The sequence below is a fragment of the Ciona robusta genome, chromosome 1 (assembly GCF_009617815.1).
Source record: "Ciona robusta chromosome 1, ASM961781v2".
NCBI classification, from domain to species: Eukaryota; Metazoa; Chordata; class Ascidiacea; order Phlebobranchia; family Cionidae; genus Ciona; species Ciona robusta.
Genome location: NC_143235.1, coordinates 4,204,228 through 4,225,671, shown reverse-complemented (window position 1 = coordinate 4,225,671; position 21,444 = coordinate 4,204,228). Strand labels below are relative to the sequence as shown.

Below are 21,444 nucleotides of genomic sequence, written 5' to 3'. Positions count from 1 at the left end.
TACCAGGCAGCTTAAAACTCGTAAAACCCATAAACCCGTGACCAATTTTCCTGCAAAACCGCCAGGTTCGGTTTGTCGTAACAGAATATTCCGCGTTCCCTTTGTGGTTTGTACTGTATATACACTGCACAATGTTTAAAACAATATCAAGACTTCCTTTGGTAATGAGCCAGAAACCAATTGCTATCGTGATGTTGTATTACGTAATGCGCCGTGATTACGTAATTGTATAAAACTTCCCCGTTACGCTATGATACGCAAAAAAGTAAGCATGCAAATTGCGACACCGTTTTCCCATTGGTTTTGGGGCGGCGCAATTGAAATGTCATTATACCTTCACTTCACGGTCACTGAGCCTGCGCTTTGTGCTTTACTCACTACCGCAGGCAACAGTATTTCGGGCATAATGGGAAGTCTGTTTTACTCGCCTCGTTACCCGCTTTGACACATAAAACAATTCGATTTTTTGAAGCCGCTCTCTCACTTGAAGATGTATCCAATATCTCAAACTGCGCCGATCCTTTCGGCCAATTCAAGGAACACATACCTTGCTTTCAGATGCATTTGTAAAACGATCAACCGTTATTGTTTGGCTGGGGAAATTTAATAATGCATTTCGCTTGCAAAAATGTCTAGCATTTGGACGTGTACCTACCTCAATTGCGATTAATCTGCGAGGCGTTTTTAAAAAAAACTAAAAAATATTGACATCGACTTCCAATTTTTTCGTATTGACGGTTTCGAAAATAAAACATAAATTTTGACACGGGACAACTAATAAAATGTTCGCCAATATAGTAAGTTGGGGAAAGATGGTACATGTGTGCATAATTTTTTATCCTCCAATTTGGTTGTAAAGAATATTTACAGAGTTATGCAACCGCAGCCTTACGATTCTTAAAAGAGCGTTGTTAGCTGTTAAATACACGATTAGGATATTATGTGCCAATGGTACCCATCTTACCCCACGTTATACTATGAAGGTATAAAAATGGTGAATGAGGAATGACTTGAGCATATAGGAAGGTACACAGTGCGGATAATCTCACAGTTTATAATCATGATAAAACGGGTGTAATAGTCGAGGTCTGGTTTAGAAATCTCAGTTTAACGAAACTTGCAAGATATTAATGAAAAAACTGTGTAGATGACGTCACTAAAAAGAAAAATACAGAAATAGACGGATTATGAAGATATAATGTATATGAATATAAATAAATATTGTGCGAAAAATGACCACTGTGCGAGAAAAATTTAGAAAATATGGTAAAAATTTGTAAAATTCGGAACACTTGTTATTTAAAGTTTAAAAATTTAATATTTTTCACAGTTTGGGTTTTATTTAGATCCTGAGAAACTTGGAAAAAAGGTTTGTTTTTATACGCCTTAACCGAACAATAGTAATATTCCTGTGCTGTAGGTTCGGAGACAAAACATAGTCAAGAACCGTGAATTTAAATCCCTTACACAAATAAAACATAGCTGGGACGAAGTGGGATAGCGAGTTTAAGGTAAAAATGGCTTTGAAGATGCTGCTTTATTTGTAAACCTGAGATATGTTTGAGTTAAAGCTTAGCATAATTTTCGCAGGGTAAAAATATTATTCTCGTACAAACCACCTTCACCGTGGTCTACAACTCGCGCGCTCCACCTGCCGGTGATGGAAAATTTAGGATTTGACCACTGTGTGGTGTTTCGTGATCTCGGTGCTTCGTAAGACTTTGTTTTGCGACTTGCTTCGACCGTTGTTCACTGATGATGCCACTTCGTGGTAACACTAAAAACACAAAAATTTCCAATACAAGATGCAAACAAAATAGAGACAAACCTACACACCTTTAAACAAAATGGCAGAGCGTTCAACTCGTAGATATTTTCGTTTCCCTCCGGGGGGCGTCGACATTTCTAATAAGACATTAAGAGTTAAGCAACAAAGATACAGTAGGGAGGGGGGGTCGAGGATGGGACACCTTTAGCACATGACATCCAAATACCCTGATCGTGTTTTAATAAAATTAACAACTGTCTATGGGAGTCGTGAGGATATGGTTTTATAATGCTTTGAATGATCTTTGTTTACTACCAGATGGAACGAGGAAATAGAATGGAATAGTGTTGTTAATTGTTTAAAACACAATCAGGATATTTGGATATAAAGAGCTAAATATGCTAGTCTTCCCCTACCCTCCTGTATATTATAACGATTATTATAATACAACCATGTTGAATAGTTTTACATATAAAGATATGATTATTATATCACAATAATAATGGCTAATATACATACCTGACACACGAAACAATCAGGATGCCAATAGTTTGACATAGCTTCAATATACGAGCCAGTTATAATAGTATCACACCCGTGGCATGTACGCGCATGTAATGTGAAGAAGTCGTCTGCGTTATTTAATATACGAGTAAAACTATGAGCATATATAAAAATAAGCTAACCACACATTTTGTTTAAAAATTGATCTTCTGAAATTAAAGTTGTCAAAAAATTACCAAAAAGTAACGTTTTGTCCGCCTGAGGAGACTTCATTATGGTCAACCCAACGTTTTTAAGATTATTTGTGGGGAAATATATTATGCCTTGTATAAGGTGGTATCAGCATGTCATGAAGAGGTTAAGTGTTATACAGTAGGTTAAGATATATGTTGTATAATATGTTGCGTGTTTACATCCTCTTTTATAAATTAGAAACATTTGAAGAAATATAGTAGGGTGGGGAAGATGGGACACCTTTAGCACATAAAATCGAAATATCCTGATCGTGTTTTAAAAATCAACAACGGTCTATGGGAGTCGTAAGGATACGGTTTTATATTTTTTTGATTTTTCTTTGTTTACTACCAAATAGGACGAGAAAATAGAATTAAGAGGTGTCCCATCTTCCCCCTTCCTACTATATATAACCGTATGCTCCCGACTAAATATGGTTGGTAATTGCTTAAAACACAATAGGCCGAATATGAATATTACGTACTAATGGTATCCATTTTACCCCACAGTACTATATGTAAAGCTAGATTGACACGTACCCAGACAATACGGCATTCCGTCTTTCACAATATATGAGTCCATAAGCGGTACGTTGCAGTGGCAGCATCTGTCGTAATAACACAAGTCAAAAGATAAACCCGATTAGGATTTACATTATGTGCACTTACCGAAAATGCTTCAAATGCCAATGTCTCCCTAAAGCCTGCACAAGAAATGCATTATATATAGTAGGGTAGGGGAAGTTGGGACACGTTTTAACTCTATTTTCTCGTCCAATGTGGTAGTAAACAAGGATCTTTCAAAGAATTATATAACTATATGCTCAGGACTTCCATAGACCGTTGTTAACTGTTTAAAACACGATCAGGATATTCGGATATTATACGCCAAAGTTGTCCCATCTTCCCCCATCCTACTATAGATTTCAATCAATTGTAAGATAAGCAAACTTAAATAAAAAATAGCGTCGGATTTGCTGGTAATTCTGGCGATGGCGCGCCCGCCTTTTAACTTAGCAGTTACTCGCTGTTACCATTGTGGGCGTATGTGTCCTAGGGCAAGACACTTAACGGCAATTGCTTTAACCTATTGGCCACTAATGGGTTGTCCAAATCAGCCATAATGAAGACAAAAAAAATCATTACCCACAAAATTACATGTGTTTTAGCGTAACTACGAAAAAGGCAAATATCTTGATTTACAGATTTAAAAAATCAATATTTGCCTTTACATATAAGGACCCTTGATTCCATCAGAAGATTAATCTCTTCAACTTACTTTAATATATCCTTGGTCGGGTCGTATACGATCTCCGCAATTACTACATGACGTACCGAAGTGCTTTGATCTTTCAGCGAGTGCAGCAGGTAACAACTGAAAGAAAAAACAATTAAAAACTTGCAATAAATCAAGCTGGATGGAATAACGTATTTATTTAACCTCGCATGACGGGGCAACTGCAGTCGTTCTAACACGGGTGTTCTGTTTTATAAACTTCGTGCCCGCTTACGAGTTACCAATTATATAACTATATGTGGGTAAATATGGTTTCAAGGATTTTTTAATATTTTTTTTGTTATCTATGGTTCATTATTTTAGACAACTCATAACGGACCACGGGGTTGAAGAAACTGCTGTTATAGGTGTCTTGCCCAAGGACACATACGCCCATAATTGTAGCAGCACTGAGCCCAGACCCGTAAACTCTGGGTTGCAGAACTCACAAGCTCACGAGCCACCAAAGTTATGAATTGTTTAATACACGACACTGCACAACAGTCAGCAACAACGGCACAAAACGTCGGCGAATGTTATCTTGTCACTTAGAATAACAATTAACGACCGTGCCACGGGGTAGACAGGTAGGTGTTAAGGTGACTAACCTCAATTAAACGAAGCCTTTTATCACTGGCTTCGACTTTATGTCTTCCCGTATCATTGTGCACACAAGGGGTTAGCTGGGGGCGTTGTACCTCAGTCCACGCTGTTGTATTTACAAGTACCTGGCCACCTAAATACCAAAAACGAATGAATTTAACTTAATTTATTCTCACGCGGCGGTAAAGGATAGCCGTTATAACACGGGTGTTCTGTTTCATACACCTTATGCACGAGTTATCACGTATGGAACTTTGTAAGTGTTTTTTTTTTGTATTGGAAATTTAGACAACCCATAAGTGGCCACTTGGTATAACGTGAAAATCGTATAGCTACAATCCTACTGCAGTATAAAGATAATCATTATAAACCATTCAGCAAAATTAGACGACCCAAAAATTTGTTCCCGAAATATATTTTGTTATATTTTTTAGAGATTCTTTTTCGCCACTTTTGCCAAACCAATTTAAATTATTACGGTTATAGCATGCTTGGGGCTCGAAATTATAAAGATTAAAAATGCTAAAATATAAAAAGCCATGATAAATACTATATAGGTCAGGTTGAAAAAGGCTGCACAGAAAAAGGGTTTAACCAAAGTAGCTAATTTAACAATGTCTTAAAATGCACCTTTTGCAATGCGGGCGATACCGACAGCGATGTCTAGTTCACTGCCGCTGTACCTCGTGCTGCCTGTTGCATATTCGTATTCGGATCGCACTTTTCCCCTTAAAGGTGGATAGAACATAGAAGTGTTACTATTAAGTGTATATAGAGCGCTGGAAATCGCATTAATTTTTAACAATTCTAGTCCCTACTTTAGAACGGAACATTATATCAGGATATAGTGGGGTGGGGGGAGATGGGACACCTTTTCATTCTATTTTTCCAGAATATTTAAAGAAATATAAAGCCGTGTACTGACGACTTACATAGACCGTTTTTAATTGTTTAAATTAAAACACGATCGGAATATTTGGATATTATGTGTTAATCTAAAAGTGAACCATCTTACCCCACAGTACTATATTAATAACTTTATTTCAACATAATTCAATTATATACAGATGCTTACACACAAATACGAGTGTTTGTTTTAAAAACTGTCTAATTTTCCGTGTACTATATTTTCGTTAAATAAATGTAAAACTTATTATCCTCGTGTGGCGGGGCAACGACAGTCGTTATAACACGTTTGTTCTGTTTTAAATACCTCGAATTACCATGTATGTTACTTTGAGGGTAACTACTTTATTTTTCTTATTTATTTTTTACGTATGGCCGATAACTTGAGCTCGAAATATATCTGTGTAATACATAAGAACAACCATATGCTATATTGCTGATGAATGGCGATTTTACGCAGTTACCTTGAAACGCCAACTTGTACACGAGGCCCATGGAATAACAAAGTTTTACCAGCTATACCACGAGTGTCTTCAAGTCGGAAAAAGTACTGACATGTTGTTACTTCATTCGACCACGAGATTTGAACCAGCGCGCTTTGAATGGTCAGGCAGCTGGAAGAAAAACGAGTGAATGAGTGAATGAGTGTAACTTACTTTATCCTCGCGTGGCCGGAAAACGACAGTCGTTATAACACGGGTGTGCACCTCGCGCCAGCTTACGAGTTACCAAGTATGTTACTTTGTGGGTAATTATTTTTTTTTTTGGATTTTTTTCATTTTTATGTATGGCTGATAATTTGGACAACCCATTAGTGACCACTGGGTTGGAACAATTGCCGTTAAGTGTCTTGCCCAAGCACACATACGCCCACAAAGGTAGCAGCGACGAGCCTTGAACCCCTTACCTCTGGGTTAGAGGCAGGCGCGCTAACCACTACGCCACGGCGCCGGACGATGATGTAGGCGTAAGGCTAAAGAAATAACGGTAAAGGTTAAATTATAGCTAGTATTTTTGAATTGTAACTCGTTAAGGCACGAGGTGTGGGAAACAGAACACACGTGGTGTTACGACTGTCGTTTTCCCGCTACGCGAGAATAAAAAGGTTACATTTTTTACAATTTATTCACACAAAATAATTGTTGTATAAGTCTGAACAATCTGTCAATATATTTTGGTTAAAAATAATTTCAAATCTTTACTATCAAAATCGAAGAGACAAATAAAAGTTATTATTATTATCAGCCGTACCAGTTGATGGCATCCCACGGGTTTTGAAACACGATCAAGAACTGATCTTCATGAGATGAAACCTCAAATCCGTGAAAATCTTTACAACATCTTGTTACCACTTGTCTGTATTCTGACAACATGCTGCAACAAAGTTAATTTTTACTTTTTTTAAAAATATTTTACTTTAATATATATATATATATATATATATATATATATTTTTAAATATAAAAAACATATATATAATATTATTTTCAATCTTTCATCATATTCATGTGTGATGTTTTATAATTAAGTTTAAACCATTTTTAGATCATTGGGGAAATGTTGTTTAAAATATTCTATATATAATAGTTGAGGTTTAATAGGGTGGGAGAAGATGGGACACCTTTTTATTTTTAATTTCTCGTCCTATTTGGTAGTAAACAAAGAAAATTCAAAGAATTATAAAACCATAGCCTTATGACTTGCACAGACCAATGTTAGTTGTTTAAAAAACAAACAAGATACTTAGATATTATGTGGTAAAGGTGTCCCATCTTACCCCACCCTATCAGCTATCATATATACTACAACTATAGATCCTCAAAATTCAAGAACATAGTAGATTACATAGATTATTTAAGTGTGAGTTTTAGATGTTTAAATTGCGTAAAATTCATCTTAATTTAATTAATTTTATACAACTCAGCGAAAGTTTATTTAGAGTTTTAGACTGTATGACATGGTTGACCAGTCACAGTTTTTTATATTTTTATCCGTAGTATGTTTTAAAGACTGTTATTTAGTTGCTAATCCTTTCTCTTGGTTATTGTAATTAACTTAAACTTCCCTACTGTGTCTGTAGATATAAAAAAAAGTAATAATGTTAAAAACATGTTTGCATATAAAGTAAGTTAATAATACTATACGACTATAGTATTTTATATAGTCCTATATAATATTTTGCATATTATATTAATATTTTATATATATATACCCTTTTTAATGTTACGCAATAATGATGTAACTTTGCATTCAGTATTAATTAAAGACAATTTTAATGCAGTTCAATATGTGCAATTGTGCATACAAGTGTACTGGTTTAATTGGGTCATCCATTATTCTACCTTGCTATTGCTTCCTCAGTGCATTTGTGCCAGAGTTCTTCCATGCCTTGCACACGCAATGAAATTATCGTCACAACTCCACTTGGACCCCTCCCCTTGGATATAAGCGGAGAAGATACAATCTAAAGAAGAAAATTAATTCACATTAAAAATATGTAAAAAATTTAGTATCCTAGGAAAATTATTTCCTTTTAAAAATATAGTTTTAAATACACAGATATGGACTTTCAAGTCATGTCAGAACTCTTTTGCCGGAATATTCCATTTTTGGGAACAGTGTTGGTTAAATCTGTAGAGTTAGTTTGGCACTGTGACTGGTTATAGGAAAAGCATTAGGACGTTTAAATGTGTAACCCACAAAATTTATGTAAAACATCTATAAAAAAAACCTGAAAATTTTTTTCAACTTTTCCAGATGAATGTGGAAGTCATAATTTGTAATTGAACAATTCATGCAATAATTTTAAAAATATAAATACACAAAAAAACAGATGTGTATGCCTTTCTAAGTATTTAAGTAACTTTTCTTTTTTATAGTAAACTGGAATAAATGTATAGTGTTGTTTAAATTCTGTAAGGCTACATAGTAAACCATTACTTCAACAGATGCACAAAATGTATTACGTTATTACAATGCAATTTAATTTGATTGGGAATTCCCACACAGCCCCATGGGAGAGGACAATCAAGTAAATTACGGTAGGTAAGATTTTATGTACCCTTGTTTCTGGTGGTAGATGCGACCTTGGTGACTGTCCTGTCATAGGTTTATTATTCATTATTTTCCCGTTGACGATTCCGTTGGGAGAACTGTTAAAAATATTTAATTATTTTGTTTGATTACCAGATGTTGGCATGTTAGGGCCAGGTGTATTAAGATAAAAGCATGTCCTAAATTGCTGAGGTAGGCTAATTAATTTAACTTATTTAATTGACAAACCAAAATATAAATAAAAAAAGCGTTTTTAATATTAACACATAGTAATAGCACACACAAACTATAAATTTGGATATTTTTTAGAAATAAACACTTATGAATTGAATTTAAAAATAAACTCAAAAAAATTAACTGACTTGTTTTGCTTTGTCATTTTTGCAGTTTGATTCCGGTATTATTCCTTAAGCTTTCCCATACCCATTACAAAGCTACCCTATAAACAACAGTTATTCAAGACTACAATGTCCTTGAAGTGGAAAAACAGGATCTGATTCCTGCACAGATCACATAACATTCTAAATTACATGGAATACAATTAATAATTTCAGTAACAAAAAGTTGCCCAGCTTTTCAATATAACAAATACTCCATGGCCCACTGCAAATGACTGGGGTAAACGAGACGTGCTTTCATTGTTTAATACTTGGCTACTGATCTACAAATAATTGTCAAAAGAAATGCGAGACTAATGGGTAATTTCTTTGTTTGAAATTTTCAGTTAATTAAATTATTCTTATTATGTGTCAAACTTTTAAAATCTTCATAAATTTCATAAAATGTTCATCAATATATTTATATTTACAAACAAAAGTTAAACCTAAAATCATTTTTTAAATAAGATAACAAAATAAAAACAATTGACAGCTTTTAAAAAAGACTAATATTAATACAAGATTACATTATTTTTTTCATTTTTTTAAATTTATTACCGGTAGTCAAACAAGTTTATGTTATTGCATAGTAATACATTTCAAAGTAGTAGGCTAATAGATTTTATCGTTTAAAAATACTTTAATAGCTCAACTTTTAAAAGAAACTACAAAAAAGATACATTTTATTAGATATACTAAACTCACATGCTGCATGGTGAGTTACCAAAATTACCTGAAATACTTTACTACTAGTACTAACTTTTAAGGAACCCTACTCTAAATGACCCAGTTAATAAGTCAGTTGGAAACTGGTGCCTTGGGTACTTCATCGCCTACATAGTACACTATAAGCACAAAAGTAGGATTACAGCACCAAGACACACCAAAGCTGCACACATTTCCAATCACCCATGAAAATTTCATCAATGGGACGACGAACAAAGCATAGCGTACGCGTCACTGTTTATTGTCAAACAATAAGGTACTGAAAGACAAAAGCCAAGTAAACTGGTCCTATCTTGTTCTGCAATTACAAACAATTTGCCTTTTTTCTGTTTGACAACTTGTTTTTTTGTTAAATAAGTTTGGTCAACAGGTCTTTCGCCACGCCGCCTGTGTTATTTCTGCGATATATATACGGTAATAATGTGTATGATTAAGCGTCCCTTTCACTGTCCAATTACTTACATAACAAATTGATCAACACCGCGCAACAGCGCAAATAAAAGAATACAGGCTACCTGTACCGACAATCAGCCAACACCGTATATATAATACCACTGCCAAAAAACGCACGCTTGTTTGTACACAACGTGACCTGTTCCTAACCGCAATCGATTGCATTTGCAGTTGATATAGCGTCTGCAGCAACAGGAAATATTGCTACTACGGGGAAAAGACGGAACACATCCGCGGGCAGTGAAGTCGTCCTAAAATCTGGCCTAAAGATTTAGCACACAAATTATCTGCAGTGATCAGTATATATATAATAGGCAGACTAATAACCAGTCTGCCCATTAAAAAAAAAACAGATTAAATAGTTTATTATTTTTAAAACAGATTAAATAGTTTATTATTTTTTGAAATACAGTTGAATTTTTGCTTACTATTTGATTACCGTGCAATGCCTATTCATGGCTTCTGTACGAATAGGCATTCGTAAATGTATGCACAATTTATTGTAAATATGAAAACTAACTAGTGGTTTCTTGGTGACATGGGCTGACAATGGCCGAAGAATACATTCTTTCCATTTCAGATTATAGCACAAAAGCATAATATATTACCTAAGCAGGATTAAGTGTGCAGAGCAATAGCCCTTTGTTAAACATATTCAACTACTACACCGGCGCCATAATCGTGTTCCCTTTTTGAGCTTTTACTTTTTCTACTGCTGTTAGAAGTCCGTGAGCTTCTTTCGTTGCGCGAAGTCGATTTTCTGTTAGATTTCTGCCGTTCTCTGCTGTCACTTTTCTCTGTTTTATCTGATCGCGAATTCCGTTTGTCACCGCGGTATTCCGTTTCTGGCCGAGAGGATTCGGACCGAGTCCTTTTCTGGGATCGGTCACGGTCGCCTGTATGATAACGTTCACGTCTTCGGTCCCGATTCCTAGACTCGTGCCGACTGCTCTTCTCCGGAAGATCAGGACCTTTTTCCGCATTCCGTTGAACCCCCTCGCTTCTGCGGTGACTTTTATCTTCCCTTGGTCTCCGTCTTTCAGTTCGTGGAGAATCGCTGGCAGAATACGATTTCGACCTACGTCCTTCTTTGTCAGCTGTACGCCTTGGAGAAACTGCCGACTTTTCTCGGCTTCTCTCAGACGATAACCCGACATATGAACTATGAGAGGACGATTCATCGATCTTTTCCAACTTAGGTATCTCCGGTTCACCAGTTTTCTCCGAATTAATAAAAGCTTGGTTTTCCCGCCCAACAGACCTACTGTCACTACTGGTTCGTTTTTTACCCTTTTTCTTGTTTATATTCTTATCGGTTTTTGACCCAATATCCTTTTCATCCATTTGTTTCAAATTTTCCGACTCTCCGACCTTTTCAGTGGATTCTCCATACTTGATTTCTTTTCCCACATCTTTATTGTTCTTTTTGTCCACCTCTGCATTTCGATCTGGATTTTGTTTTGCGGTAGCAGCATATTCCCGTGAAATATTCATTCCGGAGATGCTCTTTTCCTTAGAGGACCTTGACTTCCCATCTTCGCTCTGTACGTTCAAAATATTAAAATAAACTGGTTTTAAGTTCGATTCGATTTTTTTTTATAAAAACACCGGCAAAAATAATAAATAGGTGCCTTGATTACTGTGCCACGACGCCAGATACGCGTTAAACTGTTAGAGATTTGGTAAACTTTAGTTCAGTATACCCAATCTTCCCGCAGGTTAAAACAAACGGAAAAAGACTGCGTTTATTTATAAAAGATGTAACTTGCTTACCGTTGTGTTTCCAGCGCTATGCCTTCGCTGTTCCCCGGTGTCTACGTTTACAGTTATAACACCACCTAGCGGCCGTGTCACGCCTAGCTCTTTGTACAGCTCGGTGTCATCACTGAAACAAAACAAGCTTTGGTATAAGTATTAAAAACATATACTCCTAAACAACGCTGTAAATGACCGACCATTTGTCGACCATTTTAATTAGCCGTTGTACATACTTTAGCTTGGGGCTGTTGCCCATAATTTACGGGTTCGAGGCTCGATGTAGCTACCACTGTGGGAGTACGTGACACCGGCAAAAATCTCTCGGGAAGCTACGTATGTGGTGAGTGGGCACCAGTTGTATTAAATAAAACAGAACACCTGTGTTATAACGGCTGTCGTTTCCCCGCCACGCAAGAATAAATAAGTTTCACTTATTCATTTCCAATGTCGTGAAAGCCCACTAATGGGTTGTCAAAATTATCAGTCACAGAGAAAAAAAAACATTCACAAATAATTACTACAAAGTAACATAGTTGCTTGAACTCGTATAAGCTGGCAACAGGTGTTTGAAACAGGACACCCGCGTTTAACGACTGTCGTTTTCTGGACACGCGAAGATATAAGTTACATTCAATCATTCAGATGCATAAAACACGAACTTCTATTAAGTTTTAATATAAACATGACAACCCATATACGACTTTTACTTTTTTAAACAAAACCTTTTAATTAAAAGCAATATTTTGCAAAATATGGTGTCATTCTCTTACTTATTATTAACACCGCTTGCAGAACTTTTCATCTTTTTTCGTTTTCTGCGTCGTTGAAAATACTGTTTTCTCCGCAGGTATTCGGCTATACCTGTAAAGTGTTTCACGATTGATTATACTAGAGTGGGGGAAGATGGGACACCTTTAGCACAGAATAACCATATATCCTGATCGTATTTTAAACAATTAACAATGATTTATCGGAGTCATGGGGATACGGTTTTATAATCTTTAAATGTATTTTGTTTACTGCCAAATTAGACGGAAAAATACAATGTAAACGTGTCCCATCTTCCCCCACCTTACAATATTTTAAATTGATTACAACTATTATACAGGTATTTTGGATAGTAGTAAAATATAATATGTATAAACTTTTTCAATGATTAGAATAGAAAAGCATTTGCAAACAACAACAAAGAAATTATAACTTTTATATCGAAGTAAAGACTACAATGTAAACTGGTTTGAAATCTTTCAATAGGTCCAATACTTTAAGTAGACATTTTATTAAACCGTATCCTCAAGACTCCTATAGAACGTTGTTAAATGTTTGAAACTCCATCCGGATATTTGGATATTATGTAGTAAAGGTTTTCCATCTCCCACCACCCTATACAGTAGTTTGGGGTAAAATGCTTCACGTTTCAATCTGTCTTACCCCACAGTATACTTGGTAAGGCCATAAAATATTATTTAGTTACCGCTCAATATCAGAAGACCAACGACTCCGCCGCAGACCCCAGATATAAGAGGGCCGAATAAAAATCGAACAGTTGGGTTTTCTGTCGACTCGTCATCCCCCAAAGTTATGTTCGGCATGATCTTGTATTCGTCTGAAAAGTATATGCAGGAGTTCAATAATTTGAAGCGAAATAAGTGTAAAGCAGAAACTGTAAAGGTAACTGAAATGGGTTCGTATGGGTTAAGGATTTGATCAAATTAATATACAGTAGGGTGGGGGGAGATGGGACACTTTTAGCACAAAACATCCAAAAATCGTGTGTTTTTAATTAACATGGGTCTGTAGAAGTCGTGAGGATACGGTTTTATAATTCCTTGAATGTTCTTTAATTGTTTACAACCAAATAGGACAAGCAAATAGAGTAAAAACGTTTCCAACTTCCCCACCCTACTATATGTATATTACGCAACATACCTGGACATACTGTTGCGTTACAAAAGTCCATATATTGTTCACCGTCCACGTAACACCATATTCCAGTTGGTTCGTTATCTAAACACAAAGAGAAAGTTAAAACCGACATCATGACCTGAATCAGCGGATATCGCTTAGCGCAAGTATTCAGTTACATTTAAATAGTTACCGTATATGCGCTTGGCTATTACATGTTAGTGATAATCCATATTTGTTTAATAAATAAAGAAAAAAAAGATGAATGTTTCATAAAGAAAACATGGCACCAAATCTTATTTTAAATCATTCTCTTTTTTAAGCTAATATATAGTTTTGTGGGAAAGATGGGACATCGTTATGAGATCTAAATATCCTGTTCGTGTTTTAAACAATTAACAACGATCTATGGGAGTCTTGAGGATACAGTTTTATAATTTTTTAAATGTTCTTTGTTTACTATCAAATGGAATCAAAAATTAAATAAGAAGATGATCTTTTCCCACCCTACTATATTAACAAAAAAATAAATAAAAAAAAACCTTTAAACAATAATGTCTTTTCCACCTGGATTTCTGCAGAAGTTGTGAGTATCAATTCCTCTTTCGCCAATTGGATATAAATCGTTGTTATGATCGGTGGTCCACAGTGCGCATCTTAATCCAGATCTTGTGGTACTTAGCATACCACGGTAGTCATGCCCGTAGTCGAAGTAGCATTGATGGTGCCCTGTTTATGAATGGAGTAATATATAAGTCTGGCCGAAATTGTATAGTAGGGGTGGAGATGGGACACCTTTTCATTTATTTTTCTAATCCCATCTGATAGTAAGCAAAGAACATTTAACGAATTAGAAAATCGTATCCGCACGACTCTCATAGACCGTTGTTAATTGTTTAAAACACGATTGGGATATTTGGATATCATGTGATAAGGGTGTACCGTCTTCCCCACCTCACTACAAACAAAGCATTTAAAACAATACAGTGTGTAGGGTGTATTTTTTGCCCCATTTTGATTACGCTACATCAAACTATACACTATAACTTGTAATCAATTCCGCGAATCCAACCCTGATCTGATGTCCATACAAACGATTCATGTTTGGTAAAACACAATAAAAATAAAATAAATTCTATTTGAATAAGAGACTGATGGTGCCATTTGGGCGAGATATAGTTCTCTATTACTATTAGTAGTTGGACTTGTTTTTGTTTGTTGCGTTTTCGTAGCACCACAGATCAAACTATATACGCTATTGTCATTTGGCCAGCTGGTAAACGTATTATTGTAAGCAGCTTTCAAAGCTTACAATTATAGCTTTGTCGCCCACTAAGACAATCTAAGAGGCCTCGGTATTGGTATTAGTAAACGTATTGTGTTATAAATCCCAAGCAGTTAAACGGATATTTAAAATAAAAGCAAGATTAAACAGGGAAACATTCGACGAACGGTTACAAAATTAACACAGGGGTGGCGAATATAGTGTCTTTATAAAAATCAATGTATAGTATATAAGTTGTAAGATATAACATATAAGTTGTAGGATTAATATAACAATATATAGCAGGGTGGGGGAAGATGGGACACTTTTTAATTCTATATTAAAGGTGTCCTATTCTGCCCCACTGTGTTTGTTTTTTTATTCCGATTTTTTTCTAGTCTTTCCCTACCCTACTATATATGTCCCATTAACCCAACCCTACTATGCTTGGTGGCAATATTAGTTTAAACGTTTGATTTTTTTGCTAACTAAACAGACTTCTATATCACTCACGCCAAACAGAACAATCTCTCCCCGCCCATGTGTAATTACAAATACACATCTTATGCCTGTTGTTCCAACGTCCACCGTTAACACACTCAATTTGGCGATCGATTCTGTATATCTCTTCGTAAAGTTCATCACGAAACAATATCACCAAAACACTGTAAAGTATTCCAGAAAATTTAAGAAAACAGACAATTTCAATCCAGTGGCCCCTTGTGGGTTGTTTAAACTGTCAGTCATACATTACAAAAATATAAAAAAATCTGCAGTAAGTGATCACCCACAAAGTTGCATGTGTTTGAAAGAAAACAGTCGTGTTATAAAGATTCTTGTTGTCCTGTTACGCGAGGATAATAAGTTACATTCATCTATTTGTATTACATTTTCCATGTAATTTAATATTTAAACGCAAGGCTTATAAGTATACCTATATAAACTGTATAGCCAATATCATACGCGGCATTATGGTGCACTGTGCGCCCATCTTACACTTATTACCCAAATAATCCGTAACATAACACTGGGTAATATTGAAATTACTATCTAATAACCTGCCATAAGAAACAGTAGCCGAAAGTTACGAGTAATATGAATACCTGGTTAAGACTACAGTAGACACAAGGATGAAGCATTTGTTTCCCATAGTTCACATCAATATACACCACATACACCTAACGACAGTTTTCTGTATAATATACATATGAATACAAGTTATATAAACATATAGACACACAATTATTCAAACGCTTTAAATGTTTTATTGTTTTGCTTAATTGTATTGTAGGGTAAGATGGATACTGTTAAAACATAATATCACATGTTCTTATTGTGCTTTTTTACAATAACCATTGCTTTTTAGAGTCTTAAGGATACGGTTATAAGATTGTCCAAATATTCTTTGTTTACTTCCAAACGAAACAATTAAAGAGAATGAAATCAGTGGCATCTTACCCGGGTCTATATATCACTACTTTTCACTAAGATTTCATCAAAATCCAATACCATTTTAACTGAAGTTCTGCCTACGAAACTTGTCGTGTCATTACCACAAAATCAGACAAGCAGCATCGATAAAATAACTGAACAAACCGACTACGCCTCAAATTTTCAATGGTTTTCAATCTATCTCTAACTTAAGGTCTAACTTAAACAGGGAAACAAAACTTTCAAAACTCATAAGTTATATGTCAAACAACTTTTAGTAATAATTGGCCTCGAGAGTTAAGCGACGTACGTTTCTTTTGCCCGGAGCGGAATTCGAATAAAGAACTCTCAGTCCGTGCAGACACGTGAGGTATTTGCTGCGATCATGACGTCATGGGTTGACGTCATTATTTTACGTCACTGGCGGCATGTTGCCAATTGACTGCGAAGAAATAAATTTAGATAGTGATTTGAACAGTTACAGTGGTCCATGGGAGTAGCATATATTATCTAAATATCCTGATTGGGTTTCAAACATTTAACAACGGTCTATGGGAGTCGTGAGACTACGGTTTCATATTTCTTTAAATTTCATTGTTTACTACCTGATGGGACGCGAAAATAGAATGAAAATGCGTCCTATTTTACCCCACCCTATACTATACTTATATATACACTGACATATTTGTTTCTGTAGGCTTCATAAAGCAAGTCTAAAATCCAGGAAAATACAATTAACAATTACGTTCACAGGGCAGCAAACCGGAAAGCATTTTTAGCATTTTATGACAGTATGAGCATAACAGGGCAAATGCACATTGCGTATATCATTAGTTGGTTTGAAAACACCATAACAGAGTGACGTGTAGCTTAAATGTGACTTGGTACGTAAACAAAATGTTAGCTGGCATTATATTCGTTTTTATCCTGTGCGTGGTAGTCGACACAGCTATTTGCATCCTATTCTGTTAGCTATGAAAAGATTATTTGTTCTTGTATTGGTTTTGGTGGTTCTTCTATTTCTACCATTGATAGCCACTGCAATTGTAAGTTACTATACACAAAGAAAAATGAGTCTTGATATTATATATATATATATATATATATATATATATATATATATATAGGTGTATATATAGTAGGATGGGGGGAGATGATACGCTTTTTCATTACATTTTTTTGTCCCATTTGGTAGTATACAAAGAATTTTAAAGCCGTATCATTACGACTCCCTTAAACCGTTGCTAATTGTTTAAAACACGGTCAGGATATTTGGGTATTATGTAGTAAAAATGTCCCATCTCCCCCACCCTACTATATTATAATACCTTTTATTTGTCTCTTAAGTTACGGTAGCGGAGATTTAGAAATATTGTAAACGAAAACATATAGGATATAGCGACAAAACAACAGTTATTAAAAGATGTTTACAGTTAAAAGCACATTTACATTTAATTGGCTGTAAAACGCCTGGTTCTATTTATTTTTCAGGTTCCCCGCAGTGATAATTATGCTGACATAATTTGTCAGCCGTACAACGTAACTATTCGGTGAGGAGTTTTGGTATTTATTTTAATGTTATGTAACTCTCGAAGTGGTCTTGCTTTTACGTAAAGCGAAGGAGTCTTGTTTATTCTGTTTACCAGCAGTTGGCCTCTACATGTGTTTTCTATACTGTATAACGTCCTACCAGAAAACATATAGTATTGTAGAATAAGATGGGATACCGTTAGCACCTAATTCCCATAACCCCCTATCGTGTTTTAAACAATAACAATTCAATTTTAAGACGCGGGGCTACGATGATAATATTATGTAAATACTCTTTGTGTAGTACCAAATGGGACAAGAGAAAAGAATGAAACCAATGTCCCATCTTACTAGACTGTATTTATGACGTGCATTTGTTTTTGACGAGAAAATGCAATGTTTAATTTTTACGACCACACCCATCACAATTTTGCCACGCCCACGACCAGTTGAACTACAATGGTACATCCGATTCGGTTCTAATTACATTTTTATAACAGAATACACCAGACCGCGATAAAGAACCGAGTTGGCTCACAGAACGCCATTATTCGAAACGTTCAAGTTGTTACAAGTTGGGCTTCCACTCCTTGCTACGAAAACAGTTTGGACTTCAATTTTACGCGCAGTTTTAACCAATGTGCAGACACCACTGAGGTATTAACATATAGTAGGGTGGAGAAAGATGGGACACTTTTTCATTCGGTTTTCAAGTCTTATTTGGTAGAAAAAAAACACGATTTGTGTATTTGGATAATATGTGCTAAAGGTGTCCCTCCCCCTCCCCAGTATAGTAGGTTGGGGTAGAATGTTTATTTTTTAAATCTCTTTTATGTAACTATTTGGTAGTAAACAAAGATTGTTGCAAAATAAACACAAGAATTTAAAAGATCGTTGTTAATTGTTATAAAATCGTACTTAAAAAGCCCTATATAATAAAGTGCGGAGTGGGGGAAGATGGGACAAAATTTTATTTTCTTTTCCCATCCCATTAGATAGTAAACAAAGAAGATTTATTATGAAGTGTATCCTTACGACTTCCATACACGGTGTCCCATCTTCCCCACCTTATGTCCCATTTCCCCCACCACTCTACTATTTAACGTATAAGTGTATAACAGGTCCGGTATATAAACAATTACGTTTATTTGTTTGTATACGGAATCTAGTGTCCAGTACTATGGGAAAAGATGGAATACCGGTAGCACCTAATATAATAATTTTCTGATCGTATTTTAAGCATTTAACAAACCTTTCGTGAGAGTGCAGTTATTTAATTATGAAAGACGAGAAAAGTGTTATATACGAGACAATGGAACATGTCCCATTTTACCCCGATACCGGAAAAGAGAACATGTCCCATCTCACCTCATACTATAACCGCATATAAACTAAACATGCATTGCCACTGCTTAAATACCTATTTACAGTAAACACCTTGTATATAGGTCACCAAACAGAAAGCCATTATAAAGTACACAATACGATTGACTTACCAAAAACCGGACAATGCTCTTACTGGATATACTGTTGTTATTCTACGCCTGACTTGCATATACAACTTATCCTTCATTGTGACGTCACAAACTCGTCAGCAGTATCTACAGATTGTGAGGTAGGACTTAATATCTAAAAGTCTTTTGGGGTGTTTAGATTAGTGGACTCACGTTTTTTAATGCAGCTAATTGAAGGCTTACGGTTTTGTTACAGTATAGTACTACGGGGGAAGATGGGACAACTTTAGCACACAGATTCCAAATATCCTGATCGAGTTTTAAACAATTAACAACAGTCAATGGAAGTTGTGACAAGAGAGTTTTAATCTTCATTGAATGTTATTTGTTTATTACCGAATGGGACGAGAAAATAGAATAAAAGGGTGTCCCATCTTTCCCCATCCCACTGCATAACTTTTGACACTTGTGTACTGTTTTTGACTTTCTTCATGTAAACATTATTTATAAACAGACTGATAACTTGTATACATGTTTTATTGTGCACAATACACACAGAGTAAGGTGGCGTACACTTCCATTCTATTTTATCGATTTCGTAGGAATCAAAGAATACTTACAGAGTTACATATAACCGCATCCTAACGATTCAAAAAGGAATTTTTCTTGTAAAAACACGATTTGAAAAATTGGCATTATTATGTGTTAACGGTATCCATCTTACCCCCTGTGTTATACAGTTAACATATACGCAATGCAATGTCATAGTAACTAACTTTTATCATTTAAACAGACCTGTAAACCTGGGTTCGTTCGGAAACAATTCGCACAGCATAAGATTCAACGCAAGCTTATATAAAAGCCAGGAATTCAACAAAGCGCATACTTACTTCTTCCCACAGTACGAAGTTGGCCAAAAAGTTTACGTTCAACTAGATTTTAACGTCGAAATCGGAATATTGAGAAATACAGTAATTTATATATATATATTATAAACCATAGTTAACAGTTACACGTGTGAAAAACTAGTATAGCCTATAAGGGATTCATGGAAATCTTTGTTTATATAGCCCAAAGTGTGGCGGTTCATGTTTTTAAGCTACAATGTAGCGTAACGTTCCTATTAGGTTGGGGTAAGACGAGACACCTTTCACTTTCTTTTTTCCCCACAGTACAATAAACTTTTTATTTGTTTCATTTATAGTCAATTACATGCCACGCCACACCAACATCAAACGCAGAAGATACCAACTCCAGAAACCTACTACAAACTGGGTTAGAATTAGAATCAAAATATAATTGTGTCACGGCGCCTAAATGTACATGTTAGAAAAGGTTTTCGATTAACAGCTTTAAATCACAGGTGTCGTTCAAGTTTGAGGAACCTGAATACCACCGAAGTATCTGTCACAAGGAATCTTCTTAAATTCCAGTTCGTTTCGTTTCTATGGCCCAATATCTCTACTACGTCAACGTATATTCACTGCTCAGTAAAACCGTGGTGTTAAACCTATATACACTCGTGGCTTATACAATAAAGTATAAGGTGGGAGAGAGGGGACAAATTTTCATTCTGTTTTCTCGTCCAATTCGATAGCAAACAATTAAAAAAACATTCAAAAGATTATAAAACCGTATCCCTACGTCTTCCATAGACCGTTGTTAATTGTTTAAAACACGATCAAGATATTTGGGTTTTAACTTCTCCCACCCTACTACATTATACCATGGAATGATTATCAATTTGACTTGTGTACTGTTTTTGACTTCTTTATTCGTTTAATTAGTTTTGCGTTGGTAAAAACATCTTGTTCGCTCTTGGTGTATTGTACATGTGAAACTGTATAGTTGTCCATAGTTCACAAGTCGGGGAATCGCTTTCGTTACTGGCTCGTCGCTACTACCATTGTGGGCATATGTGTCCTTAAGCAAGACACGTACGGGCAAATGCTTTAATCCAGTGGTCACTAACGGGTTGTTCAAATTTATCAGGCGTGCATAAAAAATAACTAACCAAAAAGTAACATACTTGTTAACTCGCAAGCTGGGAAGAGGTGTATGAAACAGAACACCCGTGTTTAACAACTGTCGTTTTCCGCGAGGATTAATCAAGATACATTCATGCTGTGCAAATCAGCGGAAGCAATCATAGAGAGAAATGGATAAAAGAGAGGGAAATAAAGAGGGAATGAAAAGAGAGGG

At 35.5% G+C, this 21,444-nt stretch overlaps 3 protein-coding genes across 4 annotated transcripts; 1 reads left to right on the top strand and 2 right to left on the bottom strand.

Moving 5' to 3' along the window:
* Positions 1 to 582: 582 nt before the first annotated feature.
* On the bottom strand, positions 583 to 10,238 carry LOC149741598 (uncharacterized). Of its 2 annotated transcripts, XM_089893813.1 has the most exons (13): positions 8,707 to 10,238; positions 8,352 to 8,442; positions 7,633 to 7,754; positions 6,542 to 6,664; positions 5,755 to 5,904; positions 5,015 to 5,112; positions 4,390 to 4,517; positions 3,785 to 3,880; positions 3,175 to 3,209; positions 3,046 to 3,113; positions 2,288 to 2,400; positions 1,837 to 1,905; positions 583 to 1,777 (listed from the first exon to the last, which is right to left on the bottom strand). In XM_089893813.1, exons 1-13 carry the CDS (start codon positions 8,721 to 8,723, stop codon positions 1,670 to 1,672), a joined length of 1,218 nt encoding a protein of 405 aa, XP_089749939.1. In that variant the 5' UTR covers positions 8,724 to 10,238; the 3' UTR covers positions 583 to 1,669. The 2 variants fall into 2 exon arrangements, with proteins under 2 accessions (XP_089749939.1, XP_089749940.1); XM_089893814.1 differs by lacking the exon at positions 583 to 1,777 and having other exon boundaries at positions 1,875 to 1,995.
* Positions 10,239 to 10,381: 143 nt separating this feature from the next.
* Positions 10,382 to 16,511, bottom strand: LOC149741597 (uncharacterized). Its single transcript, XM_089893809.1, has 9 exons — positions 16,286 to 16,511; positions 15,931 to 16,019; positions 15,341 to 15,492; positions 14,131 to 14,292; positions 13,588 to 13,665; positions 13,133 to 13,264; positions 12,429 to 12,519; positions 11,674 to 11,785; positions 10,382 to 11,442 (listed from the first exon to the last, which is right to left on the bottom strand). Exons 2-9 carry the CDS (start codon positions 15,975 to 15,977, stop codon positions 10,546 to 10,548), a joined length of 1,671 nt encoding a protein of 556 aa, XP_089749935.1. The 5' UTR covers positions 15,978 to 16,019; positions 16,286 to 16,511; the 3' UTR covers positions 10,382 to 10,545.
* A 169-nt stretch (positions 16,512 to 16,680) lies between these two features.
* On the top strand, positions 16,681 to 21,087 carry LOC149741596 (uncharacterized). Its single transcript, XM_089893824.1, has 7 exons — positions 16,681 to 17,304; positions 17,750 to 17,808; positions 18,289 to 18,445; positions 19,237 to 19,403; positions 20,036 to 20,213; positions 20,447 to 20,517; positions 20,606 to 21,087. The coding sequence occupies exons 1-7, from the start codon at positions 17,233 to 17,235 to the stop codon at positions 20,748 to 20,750; spliced, it is 849 nt and encodes a 282-aa protein (XP_089749950.1). The 5' UTR covers positions 16,681 to 17,232; the 3' UTR covers positions 20,751 to 21,087.
* Positions 21,088 to 21,444: the final 357 nt, after the last annotated feature.

What these genes read in the sequence shown, in the direction of transcription:
- LOC149741598 (XM_089893813.1), bottom strand. An exon ending in ATCTACCACCAGAAACAAGG is followed by an intron (nt 7,755 to 8,351) that starts GTACATAAAATC and finishes TTTCTTCTTTAG; the next exon opens with ATTGTATCTTCTCCGCTTAT. An exon ending in ACTGAGGAAGCAATAGCAAG is followed by an intron (nt 6,665 to 7,632) that starts GTAGAATAATGG and finishes ACTTTGTTGCAG; the next exon opens with CATGTTGTCAGAATACAGAC.
- LOC149741596 (XM_089893824.1), top strand. Translation starts at nt 17,233, where the DNA reads ATGAAAAGATTATTTGTTCTTGTATTGGTTTTGGTGGTTCTTCTATTT. An exon ending in CCGTACAACGTAACTATTCG is followed by an intron (nt 17,809 to 18,288) that starts GTGAGGAGTTTT and finishes TTTTTATAACAG; the next exon opens with AATACACCAGACCGCGATAA. An exon ending in TCGGAATATTGAGAAATACA is followed by an intron (nt 20,214 to 20,446) that starts GTAATTTATATA and finishes TTTCATTTATAG; the next exon opens with TCAATTACATGCCACGCCAC.
- LOC149741597 (XM_089893809.1), bottom strand. Translation starts at nt 15,977, where the DNA reads ATGGGAAACAAATGCTTCATCCTTGTGTCTACTGTAGTCTTAACCAG. An exon ending in GAGAGATTGTTCTGTTTGGC is followed by an intron (nt 14,293 to 15,340) that starts GTGAGTGATATA and finishes ATTCATAAACAG; the next exon opens with GGCACCATCAATGCTACTTC. An exon ending in GCAAGCGGTGTTAATAATAA is followed by an intron (nt 11,786 to 12,428) that starts GTAAGAGAATGA and finishes GTTTTGTTTCAG; the next exon opens with TGATGACACCGAGCTGTACA.